This window comes from Meles meles, chromosome 13 (genome assembly GCF_922984935.1).
Source record: "Meles meles chromosome 13, mMelMel3.1 paternal haplotype, whole genome shotgun sequence".
Lineage (NCBI taxonomy): Eukaryota > Metazoa > Chordata > Mammalia > Carnivora > Mustelidae > Meles > Meles meles.
This window is the reverse complement of record NC_060078.1, coordinates 29,134,781-29,157,225: the sequence shown is the minus strand read 5'-3', so window position 1 is coordinate 29,157,225 and position 22,445 is coordinate 29,134,781. Positions and strand designations below refer to the sequence as shown.

General features: G+C 38.0%; 2 protein-coding genes across 7 annotated transcripts in view; one reads left to right on the top strand and one right to left on the bottom strand.

Annotated features, from left to right (window-relative positions):
- The window catches only part of HERC4 (HECT and RLD domain containing E3 ubiquitin protein ligase 4), a 131,309-nt gene extending 119,291 nt beyond the window's left edge, over positions 1-12,018 (top strand). For 4 of the 5 annotated variants that reach the window (XM_046027439.1, XM_046027437.1, XM_046027438.1 and 1 more), the window contains 4 exons: positions 382-464; positions 5,233-5,416; positions 8,582-8,684; positions 10,771-12,018. In XM_046027439.1, coding sequence (XP_045883395.1) covers positions 382-464; positions 5,233-5,416; positions 8,582-8,684; positions 10,771-10,979 — 579 coding nt within the window. In that variant the 3' untranslated portion in view covers positions 10,980-12,018. Of the gene's footprint in view, positions 1-381; positions 465-5,232; positions 5,417-8,581; positions 8,685-10,770 lie in introns of those variants that run through there. The other variant, XM_046027441.1, reaches the window with a different exon arrangement.
- A 5,624-nt stretch (positions 12,019-17,642) lies between these two features.
- Positions 17,643-22,445, bottom strand: part of SIRT1 (sirtuin 1) — a 28,698-nt gene continuing 23,895 nt past the window's right edge. For both annotated transcript variants that reach the window (XM_046027442.1, XM_046027444.1), the window contains one exon: positions 17,643-18,537. In XM_046027442.1, the coding sequence (XP_045883398.1) occupies positions 18,209-18,537 (329 nt within the window). In that variant the 3' untranslated portion in view covers positions 17,643-18,208. The remainder of the gene's footprint in view (positions 18,538-22,445) is intronic.

The following is a 22,445-nucleotide window of genomic DNA, read 5'->3' as shown; positions in this document are numbered from 1 at the left end:
ATGCAAAGCTGGTCTGGGCTACATACATTTTGACACTTAGATTCTGTCATGTGTACAAAGAAAGCATCCTTTCTAATATAGTGACTGTTCTAAAAAAAAGTTTTGCATATAATAAATACTCAGTTTCCTGTTGTTAACTAACCAAACACTTGGTAATTTGTAATTAATTAATCACAGTAGGATTTCACACTACTACAGAGGATGAAAATTTCTAGTATGGCTTTATACAGAATTCACAAATAAGCTTATGGTAGTAGCAGAATTTTACCTCAGTTTTATTTTTATATTTAATGAGAGAAAGGTAGAATATAATAATAGGTTATTAAAATCTAATAAGTTTTGAGTCTGACATTGACTTTTTTTAAAAATTTAAATTAATAGATCACAGTTGAAAACTTTGGTGCAACAGAAGTGAAAGAGCTGGTTCTAAATGGTGCAGACACAGCTGTTAACAAACAAAATCGGTAAGTGAATTATAGCAGCATCAGTGGTAGTAATAAGATTCCATAGGCATTTTTCTTCTGTATATAGAAACATGTCACAACCTTAAGTTTTTACTCAGATAGAATTTACTTTTTGAATGGTTAGTAAGGAAGTAATTGCCTTTTGCTTCTGAAATCCCTTTAAGACATGACTAAAGTTTGGGATAAAAAGATCATAAACAAGCAAAACAAAGAGAAAGGAGAGGGGACAACCACAAACTCATTTTTGAAATCTGAAAAACAGGGTAACTAACTCTAGCCAACCAGAGAAAGCTGCAACATAAGTTGGACTGGGAGGAGCCACAAAGACAGCCAGCTTATATTGCCAAAGTCTTGGGCATTGAGAATAAAAAATGTTAGAAGAAGGTATATGGAGTTTAGGGGAATGCTGGAGACAGAAAGATTGCTGTTGTAAAAAAACAAAAACCCATTTTAATTAGTACAGTAGCCTGGCAACTTCACCTTTCCAGTCTGGACAGATGGTTGAAAATTTATCTTCTGGGGAAGATTGAACTAAAGGGACTTTGGATATGCTGGTGGGTGGGCAGGGAGATGACTGTGGATTTGAGTACAGTTAGGCACAGGGTGGGTGAAAGACAGAACTGAAAACAAGTAGATTGATTTACACCCCCCCCCTTTGCACTGTATATTGGAGGATTTTTTAGATAAACTGCCTCACTTTTAAATATGAATGGATAGCCAAAGATTGATAGCCCTTTAAGGAAAAACCAAAACAGTTGAGAAGAACGCCAAGATAGAGAAACAATGCAGGATGAAGAACAAAACTTCAAAAGAAACTAAAATCAGTATTCTTATCTATATGGATTAAAAATTATTCTCTTCTAAGTATCAAAAATTCAATTAAAAATTGGGAAAAAAATCACTGAAAGAAATTTGTTGAAGAAATGGTATCAAAAAACTTGCAGAATTGAATGGCATACCTTAAAAGACATGCCTTTAAAATCGAAAGCATTAAGGGGCGCCTGGGTGGCTCAGTGGGTTAATAAGCCTCTGCCTTCGGTCAGGTCATGATTTCAGGGTCCTGGGATTGAGCCCTACATTGGGCTCTGCTCAGCAGGGAGCTTGCTTCCCCCTCTCTCTCTGCCTGCCTGTCTGCCTGCTTGTGATTCTTCTCTCTGTGTTAAAATAATCTTTCAAAAAAAAAAATTGAAAGCATCAAAAGGTGGGGGGTGGGGGGGCGGTGGGGAGACATACCAAGGCAAAATAGAATTTCAAAATCCCCAGGGGAAAAAAGGATCCTAAAACCTTCCAGGAAAAAAAAAAGTATGCCATATACAAAGAATTAAGAATCAGAATAACATGAAATGTCTAAAGAATGACACTGAAGCTAGGAGATCAAAATTGTGTGAAAAAATTACTTTTTAACTTCGAATTCTCTGTCAAGTATATCAGTGTATATTAAAACATTTTCCTGCATCCAGAGTCTCAGATACCTACTTCCAGTGCAGTTTTCACAGGAAGTTACAGGAGAATGTGTTCCACCAAACAAGGAGTTAAACCAAGAAAGAGGGGCGCCTGGGTGGCTCAGTGGGTTGGGCCGCTGCCTTCGGCTCAGGTCATGATCTCAGGGTCCTGGGATCGAGTCCCACGTCCGGCTCTCCACTCTGAAGGGAGCCTGCTTCCCTCTCACTCTCTCTGCCTGCCTCTCTGCCTACTTGTGATCTCTCTCTCTCAAATAAATAAATAAAATCTTTAAAAAAAAAAAAACCAAGAAAGAGAAAGACACATGATCAAAAAAATTAAAAAAAAAAAATCAAAAAACACACATAGGATCCAATATAGAAGAGAGGCAAAGAGGCTTCCTTCTGCAGAAACAGCAATGTGTAGGTTTAGGAAGAGCAACCAGAGTGGGTGAAATAAAGAGGACGGAAGGCTCCAGAAGAAAAATACAACTGATGCTCCCTTATGTGATGCTCCCTAGAGTTGAATAAGTCTAAAGGAGGTTAACATTTCTGTTGAAGTTAGAGATGAAGTAGCAAATTAGGGAAGCAGAAGTTCTTTTTAAGAAAAGGCCGGTAACCCTAAATTACTCTAGGTTAATTCTGAATAATATTTATAATCATAAAAATATTAACTTCAGTGAATAGTGAACCAAAATTGTTATAATGGGAGCCTTGGGGGAGACAAAGTGAGAATGGGCCAAGTAAATAAAAGGTAAACCTTCACCTTCCGACAGTAGATAATCAGTTCATTAGATTATATTTTAAATGGAAAATTAAGGAATAACAATAAAATTAGGTTGTTGAAGTTTGAAGGTAAATATCAGAAGGAATAGCAAAAAGTTAAGAATTTGCCTTCGAGTATCTGAAATTTCTAAAGGTGCAAGACAAAATTGGTTCATTCTCTACTGTGTTACAATTCCTTAGACAGAGCTAGCTTATTGGCTGTTACAAGGGACTTTATCCAAATGGTTATAATCTTGGTTCTGCTACTTCAAAGCTGTGTAAATGTAGGAATGTCTCCATGCCTCAGTCTCCTTTTCTGTAAAATGTGATGTTAAATTGTACCTATTTCATGAGGCTATTTTGAGGATTAAATGAGGCAGTAATTCTAAGATGTTTAGAGTAGTGCCTAGCACATGTACGTGCTCAGTAAATGTTGGCTGTTAGGAGTATTACTATTTGACATTTAAAACTGTGCATATGTCTTACTTTGATTAAAAATAAAGCTGTTTTTAAAACAATGTGAAAAAATTTAGGTTTTTCTAACCTTTCTTTTAAAAAAATGGTTTTGAAAAACTTTGTGATTTAGATAGGTTTATTCCTGCTTTTAAAGATCTTGTTTAGTTTTTTTTAATCTAGTTTAGAAACAATTTAAAGAATTTTATCTTTGTATTACCATTCCTACTTAGATAATAAAAGTGTTGAAGATAAAAATGTTAGCACATAAAATAATTTAGCCTTTTGTGTTTAAGGCCCTTATAGTACAGATAATTTCACTTTCCAGTTGGATGAATTATAAAATTATGCATTACAGAATTACCTGCTGCTTTTCATCAGAGCCTAATAGCATATGCTATTGATTTTTCCTTAGGCCCGCCAATTTTATATTACAGTGGCCTCCTTTTTTCCTCTTTTTAAATTCACTTTGGGATACCTGGGTGGCTCAGTTGGTTAAGCAACTGCCTTCAGCTCAGGTCATGATCCTGGCGTTCCGGGATAGAGTCCCACATTGGGCTCCCTGCTTGGCAGGGAGTCTCCTTCTCCATTTAACCCTCCCCTTCTTATGCTCTCTCTCTCTCATTCTCTCTCTCTCTCAAATAAGTAAAACAAATAAATAAATTCACTTTGGAATTATTTTATAATAATTTTATAATTTGCTAGGATAACTGAATTTGCCAGTATTCCCATTTGTAGAATTATCCTTTTTAATTTGGAAGACAGGGGTAAAAAATATTGAAATCATCTAGTACCCCTTCTCATTATTTGTTTGACTAGATAGCTGCATAAAATATTTGTGGTTAACAGAACAAATTAATAAACTGTAGTGCTAATTATTAGGTAAAGAGGGCTTTTTTTTTTTTTTTTTTGAATAGTTTCCTTGCAGGAAAATGCATCAGAAGTATTTGTGTGTGTTTGGGTACATGTATGTATATAACATAGTTTTGAAAAGGAAACTGTACTTGTAATCTTTAATGATTATCCTAAAAGAGTGCTTAATGACCCTTTTGGTATTTAGTTTTTAAAATAAATTTTATTGGGACACCTGACTTGCCTAGTAAGTAGAGCATGTGACTCTTAATCTCTGGCTCATGAGTTTAAGCCCCACGTCAGACACAGAGCCTACTTTATAAAAAAAAAAAAAAAATTTTGTTTTCAGATCCTTTTTTAAAATAATAATTTAAAAAAAATTTTTTTAAAGATTTTATTTATTTATTTGACAGAGATCACAAGTAGGCAGAGAGGCAGGCAGAGAGAGAGGAGGAAGCAGGCCACCTGCCAAGCAGAGAGCCCTGTGCGGGGCTCGATCCCAGGACCATGGGATCTGACCTGAGCCGAAGGCAGAGGCTTTAACCCACTGAGCCACCCAGGCGCCCCTGTTTTCAGATCCTTGAACCCTGAGGAAAAGCAGACTGTTGTTTGCTAATAGTCTGAATCCCAAAGCTCTCATTTTTTTATCACCTGATATTTTTAACAGATGAATCTTTTTAGGGATACATGTGGAGTGGTGCATATAAATCTCCAACAGTTTGTGAGTATTGAAAAATTATTTTGGGAGCGCCTGGGTGGCTCAGTCGTTAAACGACTGCCTTTGGCTCAGGTCATGATCCCAGAGCCCTGGGATCAAGCCCTACATCGGGTTCCTTGCTCAGTGGGAAGCCTGCTTCTCCCTCTTACACTCCCCTTGCTTGTGTTCGCTCTCTCACTGTGTGTCTCTCTCTGTCAAATAAATAAATAAAATACTAAAAAAAATTATTTTGATAGACATTTGTGTCATCATTCTTCCCATTAGGAAATAACATTTTACCTCGGAATAGCCTCATTTACATTGGGCTATGAATGATAGATTAAGTCTACATGCATCCCAGATAATACTGGATTTTGTATAGAAAGAATAATTAACTTCTCTGCAAAGACTTTGTCCCCTTAGAATCATAGTCAAACTTCCTCAGTTTAAGTACAAGTAACAACTGTACAGGAGCACTCAAATTTTTATTGAGACTATGTATCTATTCTCCATAAAAGAAGATTTTTATATTCTTTGCCATGTGTGCCTTTTTCATTTCTAGGCAGGAGTTTGTTGATGCTTATGTGGATTACATATTCAATAAATCAGTGGCTTCCTTGTTTGATGCATTTCATGCGGGCTTTCATAAGGTCTGTGGAGGAAAAGTTCTTCAACTCTTCCAGCCAAATGAACTACAAGCAATGGTTATTGGAAATACAAATTATGATTGGAAGGAACTGGAAAAGGTAGGGGAAAACAAATCTATGAATTCTATGAATTGTTTTAACGGAAAGGAAAAAGGAAAATATGGCTTATTGATGGAAAAATTGCACTCTCACTTACTGTTTTCCATTTTACACTATTACTGTCCTATTTACAGGAAAACACTGTACCCTTCTTCGTCCACAATTAATGAATTTTACTTGTAAATGAATTAGATAGCATTTTTGGATTTGGGTAGTGATAGTTTTTGTATGGAAAATGTCATTTATGACAGAGATAAGATAGAAGTCCAGCTAAACTGAGTTTTTGTTCTGCCCAATCATAGGAAAACCATTAGGAAAAGCACTCACATTGCTTAAGATCGTTGTTTCTTTTTTTCCTGATTATTCTCAATGTTAAATTTTTTAGCAGACAGTAAATAATATTCATGATCTTCATCACTAGTGCCTTAACCAATAAAGGGATCTTCAGGAAGAAGATGAGGAATTTTTAAACAACTTTTTTCCTTTTCCTTCTTTGTACAAAGAATTCTCAGATATTTCTTCAGATAAACACTGAATAAAAAGTGCTAGGCTAGATCAGCTTTGAGAAAGATGTATGCAAGTTTGACTTACAAGTTTTTCCATCTTTGTTCTGTACCCCTGAAGCAAATAATACATTATATGTGAATTTTTAAAAATTCAACACACACACACAAATAATTTTTTCTTATTTGTAACCTAGAAAACACCTGATACAATTCTCACAGTAAGAGTTTGATATGGGACACCTGGGTGGCTCAGTCGGTTAGGCTTCCCGCCTTTGGCTCGGGGTCATAATCCTGGGGTCCTGGGATTGATCCCCACATTGGGCTTTCTACTGCTTCTCGCACTCCCTCACCCTCTGCCCCTGCTCCTGTTCTGTCTCCTTCTCTCTCACTCACTCACTCAAATAATTTTAAAAAGTTTGATACATTAACAACACCTATTAAGTTAGCTAACATCACAAAATACAGTAAGTCTAACAAGGATACAGAGCATTGGGAACTTTCATACATTGCTGGTGGGAATACAAATGGTATGGCCACTTTGGAAACAGTTTGGCATTTTCTTATAAAGTTAAATATGCACTTACCACATGAGCTAGCAGTTCTACTCTAAGGTATTAAGTTATGTTCATACAAAAATCTATAAACATGGGACATTTAATGGGTATTGAGTTTCAGTTTAGCCAGATGAAGAGTTCTGGAGATGGATGGTGGTGATGGTTGCATAACAGCGTGAATGTACTTAATACCACCAAACTGTACACGTAAAAAGGGTTAAGATGGTGAACTTCGTTATAGGTATTTTACCAGTTTGTTTTTTTTTAAATTGTGTTTTTAAAAGTCTGCAAATATGTCAAATACTGTAAACAACCCCAGATGTCCTTCAGTGGGTGAATGTATAAACCAGCCTAGGGTATATCCATACAGTAGAATACTAAACAATAAAAAGGGATACATTCCTGATACATGCGACATTTGGGATGACTCAGAGTCCTTACACAGTGTGAAGAAGGATTATAGACTGTATGATTCCATGTACATGACATTTTTGAAGAGACAAAAATATGGTGAAGTGGGCTGGCGGGAGTGGGTATGTGATGGGAGAGGGTAGCACTAAAGAGTTCTTTGGGGTAATGAAGTGTTCCGTGTCCTGATTGTGGTGGTAGGTACACGAGTTGATACATGTGCTTAAAACTCACAGAACTATACACACACCAGAAGAGGCCAATTTTACCCTTTAATAATTCAGGGAATACATTTTTTAAGTTCAAAAATAATTAGGACTTCTAGTTAGTTAAACATGCTAGAATAAACATGTTTTTTCTCTGCTCCTTTCCAGAATCTCACTAGAATGGCAATAAAGGAATAAAAATAGGAATACACAGAGAAAATATAAAAATACCATTAACAAGAGAAAAAAATGGTTTTTGAAGACAAGATGCATGGATGGATGAGTTGATGAGTGACTAGAGCAAAGAAAATGGAATTCTAAGCCTCCTGAGGGACAGGGTTTTTAAGAGGCAACCCATTTCACAGCCTAGAATTTCTAAAAGGCTCAGAAATTGGTACATCATGTTATTGTGGTGGCAGGATGAATGGTTAGGCTAAAAGCAGTAGAATTACTTCAGAGCTAATGTAAGGGATTGTTAGACTACTCAGGTTCTCTCTCTTACACAGCAAAAGAGAGATTTAGTCAAAATGTGGAGCCCTGGGTAAACTGCAGTCAACAAAGTCCTTCCTTACCTTGTAGAGACTACCATCTACTGAGATGCTTTCCCAGATTTGTGTAGCCTATGTTAAGTTCCTCTTGACATACTATTCAGTGAACACTCTTTCTTTGTATTCATCAGAGTTAAATTATTTAATGTCTACCTCCTTATTACAGGGCAAAGACTATGTTTCAGTCTTATTTACTAATGTCTCCCTAATCTCATGCACAGTACTTGCTATCCACAGGGGCTCAATAAGTATGGCTCCCTCTCTCCTCTTTCCTCACCTTTTCTTAGTGCTGGCATTTTTTTAACCCACTGAGCCACCCAGGCGCCCCTGTGCTGGCATTTTTTTTAAAAAGAGAAGTACACTAGCTCCACTGCTGCAGATTATCCCAAAATTTAGTGGTTTAACATAAACAGTGAACATTTATTTTCCCACTTTTCTGCAGGCAAGCATTTCAGGAACAGCTTTAGCTGGGTGTTTTTAGCTTAGGGGTCTCTCATGAGATTGCAGTCAAGATACTGGTTGGTGCTTTAGTCATCTGAAGACTTCATTAAGGATAGATTACCTTCCAAGATGGCTCACTCACAAGACTGTTGGCTAATAGCCTAGTGTCTCACCAAGATGACCTCCCTATACAGTTCTTTGAGTGTCCTCTTGAAATGGCACCTGGTTCTCCCCAGAGTGAATGATCAAAGACGTTGAAGCCACAGAGTTTGTTATGAGTTAGCCTCAGAAGTCACTCATGTATTTCTCATACCTGCTATATCCTAATGATTACAGAGTCAGGCCTATATTCTGTGGGAGGGGCTGCATAAGGAAGGGCATGAGCAGTAGGAGGCAGAGATCATTAGGGGCCATTGTGGAAATTGACTACCACAGAAAACTTGTCAAATGCAAGACAAAACTAGGATCACTTAATATTAATAAAAGATTATGTTGTTTTTAGAATACAGAATACAAAGGGGAGTATTGGGCAGAACATCCAACGATAAAAATTTTTTGGGAAGTATTTCATGAATTACCACTGGAAAAGAAAAAACAATTTCTGTGTAAGTATTTCTAACTAGTCCTGTATGTTTTATGGGAAATGGAATCAACTATTAAACTTACCTTCATATATTAATTGACCACTTTGTAGGATAAGGTGTTTTCCCTATAGTATCATTCCAAGGTACTGTTTCTAATTTTCAGTTAGAGTAAATTTTTTATCTGCATTCTTATTTTGAAAGCTGCATTCAGTTTGCCTTAAATAGAATTGGTTCTTTCAAATGAAAACAAACTCTAACATTGATTACAATCAACTAGGGTTTTAGTTCCTTTTAGAATTTCTAAAAAGATTTCTAGAGGATAGCTTTTTCTTTTCTTTTTTTTTTCTTTTGGCTTTTTTTTTCCTTTTTCATCAAAACTTTGGGAATTTCTGTGGAAAATAGAACTTTTGTAGGACTTTACTCATTTATAACCTATTTAGTGTGTCTTTCATCTGTTAAATTTATATGCTTACTGAAATGACACTCCCTATGTTTGTATTTTGTTACTTTTTTAATTTAAATTTTGTTAACATAGAGCACAATATTGGTTTCTGGCATAGAATTCAGTGATTGTTATTTAAATACAGCAGCCAGTGCTCATAAATGCGGTCCTTCATACCCATCCCCCATCTAGCGCATCCCTCAGCCACCTCCCTTCCATTTTTAGTTTGTTCTCTGTCATTTAGACTCACTGTGGCTTATTTCCCTCTCTCCTTTTTTTTCTTTTCTTTTCCTCCTTCCCATATGTCCATCTGTTTTCTTAAATTCCACGTAGTGTGGGATCATATGGTGTTTTTCTCTGACTTATTTTGCTTAGCCAAATACACTGCAGCTCCATCCACATTTTTTGCAAATGGCAAGATTTCATTCTTTTTGATGGCTGAATAATATTCCATCGTGTGTGTGTCTGTCTCTCATCTTACTTATCCATTCATCAGGAAATGACATTCCCTTTGATATTCCTGCTATTACCAAGAATATTTTTGTTAATCTTTTTCTGATAGCTGAAATAAGCTTGCTGAATTTGTGTATTTTAAGGATGACAAGTCTTTCTTAAGTGATTTGGGTTTTAGCTGTCCATTATAAATTTTTATTCAAAAATGTCGGAAACTGGGACACCTGGGTGGCTCAGTCGTTAAGCATCTCCCTTCAGCTCAGGTCCTGAACCCAGGGTTTTGGGATCGAGCCCTGCATCGGGCTGTCTGCTCAGCAGGAAGCCACCTTCTCCCTCTCCCACTCCCCCTGCTTGTACTCCCTCACTGTGTCTCTCTCTGTCAAATAAGTAAAATCTTTAAAAAAATGTTAGAAACATTGAAAAAGGAATCATAATCAAAACTGCAGTTTGGGGGCACCTGGGTGGCTAGTGGGTTAAAGCCTCTGCCTTCGGCTCAGGTCATGGTCCCAGGGTCCTGGGATCGAGCCCCGCATTGGGCTCTCTGCTCCACAGAGAGTCTGCTTCCGCCTCTCTCTCTGCCTGCCTCTCTGCCTACTTGTAATCTCTATCTGTCAAATAAAGAAATAAAATCTCTAAAAAACAAAAAAAACCTGCAGTTTGAAAAAAACTGCATTTTGTATTTGATGTATAGACTAAATTGCTATTCCCAAAAGAATGGCTCTCAAATGTTTTGCCAGGGATAGTAGTCATTTATTCATCAAAATTTTTAAGCATATTCTGTGTGCTAACATTAAGATTATACTTCTAAAGGGAAAATATGGGGCGCCTGGGTGGCTCAGTGGGTTAAAGCCTCTGCCTTCAGCTCAGGTCATGATCCCAGAGTCCTGGGATCGAGCCCCGCATCGGGCTCTCTGCTCTGCGGGGAGCCTGCTTCCTCCTCTCTCTCTGCCTGCCTCTCTGCCTAGTTGTGATTTCTCTCTGTCAAATAAATAAAAAGTATAAAAAAAAAAAAAAAAAAAAAAATAAAGGGAAAATATTGTGTGGATGTATAATTAGTATGTCTCCAAAATCATGCTTCCACATTAGAGTAATAATATAATAGAGTAATAATATAAAGGTTTGCCATGGTGACTGTACTTGTACTAAATAACTTGGTACTCTATTATGTTTTGATAAAAGTGGTTGGCTGAATGATTTTTTTTTTCTTGTTAGTATTTTTGACAGGTAGTGATCGCATTCCTATTCTTGGTATGAAGAGTCTAAAACTAGTCATCCAGTCAACAGGAGGTGGCGAGGAATATCTCCCAGTTTCTCATACCTGTTTTAATCTTCTGGATCTTCCAAAATACAAAGATAAAGAAACTCTACGCTCTAAACTGATTCAAGCAATCGATCATAATGAAGGCTTCAGTTTAATATAACTTTGGAAATATTAACTAATCAGTTTATTGCAAAAGCATTAAACTAATTATTTGTGTTTTTCTTGTGGTGATGAATTCAGCAAGGTGACAGAAGTACTGTTATAATTCTTACTTGCAAAATGTTCAATGCTCTGAGTATTCATGAAAGCTAAAAAATATTAAAGGAAAATGAACAAACTGTGTTAATATTAAGCTTATTGTACAGAACCATGGATTTTTTTTTTTGCCATCTTCCAATAAACATACGAGCATTGTGAATACATTGAAGTTTTACTAACATGAATTTTAAGAGTTTGCATATTTCACAAATGATCTGGTGTGTGAGTGCATGGAAATGTTGCTTAATTTTCAATCACTGAGTGAAAAACCTTTATCTTTGGCCTGCAATAGTCATTCGATTATTTTTTCATTTTGTAAATAATGTTAAGTTTTGTAATAAAATAGTTATGTTCTGATACCAGTACAGTTTCTATGGTTGTAATTCAACTGAGCTACAAGGATTAACAATTATGATTAAATCTTATTCTGAGAATCTATAAAAGCAAAAATTAGCATGATGAAACAGTCTTTGCTTTTTTACTAGAATAAATATCCTTGTGCAAATCTAAATTACAGATAGGAATTACCTAAGTAACTTGTGGTTCTTTCCTTTTGTGAACCTGGAGATGCTACTGATAAATGGGAGGCTATCAGAAAGCTTAATACTCGGTACTGGAAGAACTTTGTCCTACAGCTGCCAGGAATAGAAAGTGGCTACTATGAGAACCAACCACTGGCTTATAGCTTCCAAAACTACTGATGCTGCAGGTTTGTATTTAGTCAGAATTTTCAGTGCTTTAGACTATTTCCTTGAATTTTTAGAAACAAATCTTAACACAGTTTTTATGGTGCTGATGCTTAGTTATCTCCTGTGATTAACTGTAACAGCGAGTTGATGCTACACATGTGATTTTCTGCTATAATGCAAATATTTATTTTTTAAATTTATTTTTTAAAATGCCGTGAAAATTGTTTAAGTAATAAAGATTTATTGGTTTAATATTTGCCCTTTCAGTGGTTCTCATATAAGATTCAAAATTCCTCAGGGTCTCAGGGAAGGTCTTTTAGATTTTGATTTTAGATTTAGATTTTAGATTTAGATTTTACCTTTGCCATACAAAACTGTTTTACAGAGGTCTCAAATTTTCTTAGCTATTACAATTCCCAAATCCAAAACAACTCTGAAAAAAATTTGTGTTACCTCATTTTGCAGCAGAACTTGATTTGAATTGTTGAGGCTATTATTTATGGTATTATACATTTTACTGTGGCGATGTTAATAGGTTTACTTTAGTATGTTTGATCTTAAGTGCTGCCTCAGACCCCTTTGGGTGCTTTAAAAAATCTGTTAACATTCATAATTCAAAAATGCAAATGAGCCCAAGGGTTTTAGAGAAGGGATTGTGGACCTCTATTTTCCAGTTTAACTTAAAAACTGCCACCGATAAGCCATCGGTGTCTTTTTATATAGATGGAAGCCCTTAAGCAGTATTCTCACATACAGTAATTCAGCTCTCAAAGTAGCACTCTCCCTCTGAAAATTCTTCATTTTGTATTGTTTCCCTGTGCATCCATTTCTTTTTTTAAGATTTTATTTATTTGACAGAGATCACAAGTAGGCAGAGAGAGAGGGAGAAACAGGCTCCCCACTGAGCAGAGAGCCCGATGCGGGGCTCGATCCCAGGTCCCTGAGATCATGACCTGAGCTGAAGGCAGCGGCTTAACCACACTGAGCCACCCAGGTGCCCCTGTTTGCTTTTTTTAAAAATAGCGCCTGGGTGGCTCAGTCGGTGGTTAAGCATCTGACTCTTGATCTCAGTTCAGGTCTTGTTCTCAGGGTTGTGAGTTTGAGCTCTGCATTGGGCTATACATTAATATATGCAGCCTATTTTTCTAAAAAAAAAGGCAAGAATAATATCTTGAGCTTTGTATGTTAGTGTAGAAAGTAAGCAAATACTGAGTTCTCTAAATTATAGACTGTGATTATGGAGTGGCCTAAACTTGAAAATATTTGGCTTCCGTACAGATCTACTAGTAAGAGCAATTAGCTGTTTGTAGCTCCTGTCTGGTTCAGTAGTGATTTTAATCAATAGCCATTGTTCAAACTGACCGAAATGGTAGAACCAAGACATATATTGCATGCAATAAAACCAGAATGCAGTTTTTTAAAACTAGAGAATTACAATAAAAAGCACTAGCCTTTCTTACATTTGGTTTTTACATTTAGTTTTTCGTTTAACAAAAAGTCCTCAAAGTGTTAACAGGGGAGTCTTCCCCTGAAGGAGCAGCATATGGTGAGCTGAGAGCAAGGGCATGTATTCCTGTTAGCCACTTCCTTACTCCCCAACCTTTTTTGCACTTTGGCCATCCATACTTTTTTTTTTTTTTAAGGATTTTATTTATTTATTTGACAGAGATCACAAGTAGAGAGGCAGGCAGAGAGAGAGAGAGGGAGGGAAGCAGGCTCCCTGCTGAGCAGAGAGCCCGATGCGGGACTCGATCCCAGGACCCTGGGATCATGACCTGAGCCGAAGGCATCGGCTTAACCCACTGAGCCACCCAGGCGCCCGCCATCCATACTTTATTTTTTTTTTTTTTAAATATTTTATTTATTTGACAGAGAGAAATCACAACCAGGCAGAGAGGCAGGCAGAGAGAGAGGAGGAAGCAGGCTCCCTGCGGAGCAGAGAGCCTGATGTGGGGCTTGATCCCAGGACCCTGGGATCATGACCCGAGCCGAAGGCAGAGGCTTTAACCCACTGAGCCACCCAGGTGCCCCCATCCATACTCTTATGGTAGTTTCCTTTACCAAGGAATTCTTCCTGGTTTAATAGCTCCCTATTTTTTTCCCCCCAAGATTTTGACAACACAAGCAGGGTGAGCTGCAGAGAGTGATGGAGAAACCCCACTGAGCAGAGAGCTCGACTTGATCCCAGGACCCAAAATCTTCCCCCCAAGATTTTGACAACACAAGCAGGGTGAGCTGCAGAGAGTGATGGAGAAACCCCACTGAGCAGAGAGCTCGACTTGATCCCAGGACCTGAGCCAAGCCAAAGGCAGTCTCTTAACCAACTGAGTCACCCAGGTGCCCCAGTAGCCCCCTATTCTTGCCAGTGTTTGCTAATTGCTGAACCACTCCTAGAGATAAATTGAGACTAGTCCCCTTGTTTCATGGAAGTCTGCCTTCCCTGTGAGGCCAACCCCTCTCTGGAATGGAGAGTCAAATGCAGAAGGGAACTCCCTGTGTTTTTCCTTTCTCAAACCTCTGGAGGTACCTTCTTTAATACGATGCACGAGTCTCCTTATGCCAATTAAATGGAGTGATGCCCAGGTTATAACTTGTTTTAAAAACGCCTGGGGGGCGCCTGGGTGGCTCAGCGGGTTAAAGCCTCTGCCTTCGGCTCAGGTCATGATCCCGGGGTGCTGGGATCGAGCCCCGCATCGGGCTCTTTGCTTGGCTGGGAGCCTGCTTCCTCCTCTCTCTCTGCCTGCCTCTCTGCCTACTTGTAATCTCTGTCAAATAAATAAATCTTTAAAAAAAAAAAAAAAACAAAACCGCCTGGGTGGTTCAGTGGATTAAGCCGCTGCCTTCGGCTCAGGTCATATTCTCAGGGTCCTGGGATCCAGCCCCGCATCGGGCTCTCTGCTCGGCAGGGAGCCTGCTTCCTCCTCTCTCTCTGCCTGCCTCTCTGCCTACTTGTGATCTTTCTCTCTGTCAAATAAATAAATAAAATCTTTAAAAAAAAAGTTTCCGGGCGCCTGGGTGGCTCAGTGGGTTAAGCCGCTGCCTTCGGCTCAGGTCATGATCTCGGGGTCCTGGGATCGAGTCCCGCGTCGGGCTCTCTGCTCAGCGGAGAGCCTGCTTCCCTTCCTCTCTCTCTGCCTGCCTCTCTTGTGATTTCTCTCTATCAAATAAATAAATAAATAAATAAATAAAAAAAAAAAAAAAAAAAAAAGTTTCCCAGACAATTTAATAGAGTTGAGAGGCACTCAGAAGTGGGGAGAGGTCATTAGACCATTTCTCGGTATTTCTGGTAACATCCTAGCTTTAGACTTTGTTATGGTGTGCATACACACACTGCCTTTCTAGGTTACAAGTCTAGGACTTGAGACTTCTTTCCAGCGAAACTTAACCAAATTGCTTCATAGGTGGTGGGCGGCTGGGTGGCTCAGTGGGTTAACTCCTCTGCCTTCGGCTCAGGTCATGATCCCAGGGTCCTGGGATTGAGCCCCGCATTGGGCTCTCTGCTCGGCAGGGAGCCTCCTTCCTTCCTCTCTCTCTGCCTGCCTCTTTTGCCTACTTGTGATCTCTGTCGAATAAATAAAATCTTAAAAAAAAAAAAAATTGCTTCATAGGTGGATGATGTAAACCCACCACTGATTGAAAGCACACTATTATTGGGGCGCCTGGGTGGCTCAGTGGGTTAAGCTGCTGCCTTCGGCTCAGGTCATGATCTCAGGGTCCTGGGATCGAGTCCCGCATCGGGCTCTCTGCTCAGCGGAGAGCCTGCTTCCCTTCCTCTCTTGTGATTTCTGTCAAATAAAAAAAAAAGCACACTATTATTTCCGATACCATGAAGAGCAGTGCTAACTAAACCGCGTCGTTAATTAGGGTATTACAACCAGTTAAATATATACTGCATTAACCAAGGAGACTCAATACAAGGCTTAAAATTAGCTGTTGTCGAAACATGTACTTAGCTTAACTACTTAAACTGACCATCACCTTTTAAGGTATGAACCCTCCCATTTTGTGCATATAGTGAATGCAGTCTTTTTTTTTTAATACCTGAAAATGAAATTTTTACAGGTAATTTCTCTAGTGAAAACAGGACATACCAGGGCAGAGTACTGTCTTATTTTGTTTTTACATTTTATAAATAACCTAGACGAATAAGAGTACTGTTTTAAAATTCACTTCAAAAATTTGCTGGTGAGGAAATCAAGGGGCATGTTCCTGGCTTCTTGAACAGTAGTATGTCACTCAAGAACTTGAATGGACTAAAGGTTTGCAGGGCAGCCTTGAAAAGTTCATACCAAATGTGGTCTGCAGTCATTTTTTGTCCACACCTTCCTGTGTGTTAAGACTTGTGTTATCTGTGAGGCTCCATGCTTTTATAGCACATACAATCTTGTATTCTTACTACCAAAGTGCTGAACTATGTCAGGTCTTCTGTATATCAAGTTCTTGGGCCCTGCCTTGCCTCTCCCCACTTTTCACCTACAAAGGTTTCTGGGCCTAGAATTGAACTATTAGTTTTGAAACTTTTAGTGAAGCACCAACTGCCAAAACCAGTGTTTGCTTACTATTCTGTTTAGACTCAAGTTGAAGGAAGAAATGTCAGAAGAAAGCATCTTACTATGGCCCTCAAAGCTGTGCAAGTTATCTTTAAGATTAAAATTTTATACCTTGAACAATGTAATTTAACAGAAAAAAGTCAAATGACAATTTTAATAGACTTTAAAACAGTGTACAAGTATAAAACACTGGTTTTGTATTTCAAAAGTCGGAGGAAGATATCCAGTCATTAAACAGTCTACAAAACATATGCCAGTAGATTACATAAAAGACTATGTACAATATAAAAAGCTGAAAACAGTCTTCACTGTAAAAATAATTTAAAACAAGTTTTTCAATTTAAAATATCATCTATAGCACAAACACGCATCATGCAAATGGAAAACTAAATAAACTGCATTCTTTAGTGTAGCCAAATAATTCAGATTGAAACATCTTTTAGGTAGGGAAGTGGCCATTCAACAAAATTTTTCTCTCTGGCAGTAATGGTCCTAGCTGGGTATTTAAAGAACAGCTATATTTCAAACCCTTTTTAAAAACTGTAATAAATACTAAAGCAACATAGGAATACTTTATAATTTGGGAGTAATGTAGGGTAAAAGTCCGGAAAATAAATTGCTCAGTGCAATTTTATAAAGTATGAACTTTTTTTGGAAAGGCTAGGAAGCTTCTGCAGCTGGAAGTCTGATCTCTAGTTTTAAGGCAGGCTAAGCTTTTAAATAAAGGTGTTACAGAAACTAATTTCATTCATTAACTATTCTGCTATTGCAAGTTACATCATGTTGATCTCTGCAATACTAGGCTAGCAGTTTGGTGTCTATTACACCAAATCCTCCCAACAGGAGACATGTACTTACTGGCTGAGTTATAATTAACATCTTAGTACTTTGGAACCGTAATCAGGGGCCTGTTGCTCCCCTCATTAATGGAAAAGAAAAGCAGCGGTCCAAAATATTACACTCTCCCCAGATGAAGTACCATTATTATAGATTCATAAAGGCTTTGCATATTCACATCTTGGCAGTTTAATACTTGTGGGAAAGAACTGATGCAGGTTTTTTTTTTTTTTACCACAGTGACAGGTATTTAAACAAGGGCAAATATTCTTGAAACGAAGGGTACCCAGGTAGGCACTATTGTTTCTAAAGCAATTGAAAACATTTCCAAAGCATTTATTTTTTTCAGGTTAGTTTTAGGAGCCAATATAGACATTTCTACATGTCCACAGGAAGTACAAAAGCCATCTTCATTTCAACAATACAATATTCCTGAAACTCTTAGCACCAAGTCTTACTTTAAAAAGTAAAGACAAGAGAGTGCTCTCCCACATATTGTTGACTTCCTCTACACACTGCATGTCATGAGATTTTTAAAAAGTTAGCTGCCACAAGTTTTGGAAAATGCCAGTGTTTAAAAATAGGTCATTGTGCTAATAAAAGTTTAGCAGAACAGACATTTGAGTTCAAACCATTCAATGTTATAAAGAAAAGTGTGAAAATACCATTCTTTGGTCTAGATAAGCTGTTCCCTTTAATTTAACATTCCAATGGCTTTTGAAAACTTTAAAATGCTGAAACTCACTAGGCAAGAACAAAATTATATATACATATGGATGTATCATACAAATGAACCTTTAAAAGAAAGTTTTGACCAACAGGTGATTAAAGATACTTAGTACCCTTCTTTTAAAAAAAGTTAGTGTTGAGTGTGCAAGTACAGAAATAAGAAGTTAAAAATTACCCATGGAAAAAAACAATCCATTTTACCAGTCTATAAATATTACACCTTTCTGGTTTCCTTGCTCTGTTGAATTCACAAGTAAACATTCATTTTGACATGCTAAAGTTCCTAATGCTGGTGGAACAATTCCTGTACCTGGACAATTATTACATTATGATTTGTTTGATGGATAGTTAATGTCTGTTGCTTCCTGTTTCATGGATATAGCTTCACTGACTGCCTCTTGATCACCTCCACCAATTCCAAATCCAGTTCCTCCAGCTCTGTCATTAACATCAGCTTCATCTTCCAAACCATTGTAAAATTCTTCAATCTCACTTTCATCCTCCAGGTGTTCTTCTAAACTTGGACTCTGGCATGTTCCACTATCACTGTTACTGCCACAAGAACTAGAGGATAAGATGTCATCTTCAGAGTCCGAATATACCTCAGCGCCATGAAAAATGTAACGATTTGGTGGTAAAAACAGATACTGGTTACCTGAAATACAGTAATAAAAGAGAAATAAGTTATTCCCAGTTTTATAAGACTAATTTGGTCTGATTGTAGATTCCAGCTCTGCCTTTCACCTGAGTATCCATACTAGAGGCTATTACTATAGTGTTCTTCAAAAACTAAGTGCTCACTCCCGGCTGCAAATCTTAGTTCTGCTTTGTGTATTTGGGCAATCTCTCTGCCTCTATTTCCTCATCTGGAAAATTAATTTTCACAACTCTATCAACTAAGTATGAATAACTATACAGAACCATATTCAAAAAAGGTTATTTAACCAACTCCTTTGAACAGAATTCATGACATGAAATATCCAGGCCTGCCTACATTACTCAGTCCGTGTTCACTGAACAGAACCTCTCTAAAGCATATAGTATGCCTTCATAGCACCTTCATTATTTTCAAAGACCTTTAATTCCATAATGGCCTCACCACCTACTCAAAAGTGTAGTTTGCAGGCAATGGCATCACCTGAGAGTTTATTAGAAGTTTAGATTCTCAAGCCCCACCACCCACATACTAAATCAATCTATTTTTACCTAAGTCCTAGACCAAAGTATGAGAAACACTGATCTAGCATTGGACGTTAACCTTTCTTTTCCAACCTCCTCCCAAATTTGCATTCATAGTTTAAGATGTGACCTGTGATGGTGAGGACAATTCCTCTCTCCCCTAAGTTACGGGTTCCAGGTTAATAGCACCCCTTTGGTGTGAACTTGAAATTTTTTAAGATTCTATTTGGGGTACCTGGGGGCCTCAGTGGATTGGGCCTTTGCCTTTGGCTCAGGTTGTGATCTCAGGGTCCTGGGATCAAGCCCCACATCAGGCTTTCTGCTCTACGGGGAGCCTGCTTCCCCATCCCTCTCTGCCTACTTGTAATCTGTCAAATAATTTTAAAAAAATTTTTTTAAATAAAGATTTAATTTATTTGACAGAGAGATCGCAAGTAGGCAGAGAGGGGGAAGCAGGTTCCCCGCCCAGCAGAGAACCCGACGCAGTACTCCATCCCAGGACCCTGAGATCAGGACCTGAGCCGAAGACAGAGGCTTAACCCACTCAGCCACCCAGGCGCCCTGGGAACTTGAAATTTCAATGATGAAATAAGTTTTCTGCCTTTGAATTCATAAAAACAAGTAACTTTTAACTTAAGCCTGTTGATACACATAATAAATGTATTATTTATTGTACCATATCCCAGACTGATTCACAAAAGCCTGGCTACGGACATAGTTGCTCTGAAGTGACACACCATCTGCAAAGCATATCTAGGTTTCTCTTCAAAATGGCTTTCAAACTTTATACCCTATCATGATGAGGTTCTCACTTTGAAACAACCTAATTTGTGCATAACAATTCTGATCTGAACCCACAAAACTGATTTCACATTCCACTAGTAGATCACAAATTGCAGCGTGAAAACCATGTTATTTCCTTCTATTTTGGGAGAATACATAGTATTCTTCAGTTTTCTAAGCTACTCATATCAATTTCCATAACTGGAAGAGGGAGTACCTGTATTCCGGCTGCTAACAGAAAAGCCCATCTGCTGCTTCTTAGTATCTCTTGTAAAGGGCCCCAGCACATGGCTGTTTTTCATTTTACTAAAATAGTTTTTATCCGTGCTTCGAAAAAATGCTTCATTCTGTGTTAGCCCCCCGATGAACAGAATAATCTACTATTTCTTAGCCCAAGAATCCTGTACCTGTTTGGTTTTTGGCTCTTCTTGGGAACCATCAAGACAAGACTTAAAAGTTTGCCTCATATATGCTCCCATATTCATTTTCCTTTACAACCCTGATCTCACCAACAGAGATGATAAACATAAATTAAGACTAGTATGGTAATTTGTTTTTAACAGATCCAATTTTACACTCTACATCAGTTATCTTTTTTTTTTTTTAAAGATTTTTATTTTATTTATTTGACAGATAGAGATCACAAGTAGGCAGAGAGGCAGGCAGAGAGAGAGGAGGAAGCAGGCTCCCTGCCAAGCAGAGAGCCCGATGCGGAGCTCGATCCCAGGACCCTGGGATCATGACCTGAGCGAAAGGCAGAGGGTTTAACCCACTGAGCCACCCAGGCGCCCCATCAGTTATCTTTTAAAATCTATCACACAATGCTGAAATATAGACTGTTTTATCCCATCTTTCAGATTAAGAAACAGCTTAAATAACTCTGCCCAGGTAGGTCTGAGACAACTCAGGTCTAATACCAAAGCCTGTTCCTTTAAGGCCTAAATTAGTAGAGAAAAATCTGAAAACTGCTCCAGGTTTGATCTTTGCTTCCTGAGGCGAGCAAAGAGTTTTCTGTTTGACCCAGTTGTCAAAAAGATACTCAAATCCCAGTGCAAAAAAGTCTTCTAGTAAGTAGATAGATACTGTGTGTAACAGACATCAGTATTTACCTGACTAGTTTTAAGTTGACTCAATGCCCAATTTGGGACTTGAACTCACCACCCTAAGACCAAGAGTCACATGCTCTACCAAATGAGTTTAGCCAGGTGTCCCTGAACATTTGCAAACATAAGCATTCTTCTATGCTTTTCCTAGTTTCTCCTGGGAAGATGTTCCCTCATTAACTCCCTACTTACTATTCTAGACCAAAGTCAGAAATTAGGTTTTTGGAAAGCCTTCTATACCTAATCCCCTCCAAGTAACATCTACATTTCTTATAACTATATACAAACATCAACAAACTGATCACAACAAACTGATCTGTATATCCAGAACTTACTACACAGTGTGCCTGGTATGGAAAATACAAAGTCTTACTCAAATGAACTAAAATTCATTTATGGTAATGATGAGAACAAGTAATATACTGTAAATGAAATGGGACTTAATGTTTTAAAGTTATACAAGACTGGGGTGCCTGGGTGGCTCAGTCGTTAAGCGTCTGCCTTTGGCTCGGGCCATGATCCCAGCATCCTGGATCAAGCCCTGCATTGGGCTCCCTGCTCCCTCCTCTCCCACTACCCCTGCTTTTGTGTTCCTGCTCTGGTTGTCTCTCTCTCACTGTCAAATGAATAAATAAAATCTTAAAAAAAAAAAAAAAAGTTATACAAGATTGTTACGTTGAAGTTAGAATATATATATATTTTTTTAACTTTAATTAGGATTTTTCACCCTACTTTTTTTTTAAAAGATTTTATTTATTTATTTGACAGATCATAAGTAGGCAGAGAGGCAGGCGAAGAGGAGGGGAAGCAGGCTCCCTGCTGAGCAGAGAGCCTGATGTGGGGCTCGATCCCAGGACCCTGGGATCATGACCTGAGCCAAAAGCAGAGGCTTTAACCCACTGAGCCACCCAGGCGCGCGCCCTTTTCACCCTACTACTTGATAAAGAGTTCTTATGTGTCAAAACAGGATAGATGTGTTACATTTCTATGCACTAATAACAAAGTAGCAGAAAGGGAAATTAAGCAATCCTACTTAAAACTGCATCAAAGACTTAAAAGATCTAGAAGTAAATTTAACCAAGGAGGTGAAAGACCTATTATGTTCATGGATTGGAATTATTATTATTAAAATGTCCACATTATCCAGAACAATCTATGGTTTCAATCCAATTCCTATCAAAACACCAACAGCATTTTTCAGAACTGGAATAATCCTAAAGTGTTAATGGAACCACAAAGACCCCAAATAGCCAAAGCAACCTTGACAAAGAACAAAACTGGAGGGGATCATGCTCCCTGATTTCAAACTGTACTATGAAGGTATACAGTAATTAAAACAGCACAAATTTAGCACAAAAATAAGACACAAATCTATGGAACAGAACAGAGTGTCCGGAAATAAACCCAGACTTATATGGTCAATTAATCTGTGACAAAGAAGGCAAAAATATGCCATAGGGAAAAGATAGTCTATTCCATCAATGGTATTAGGAAAACT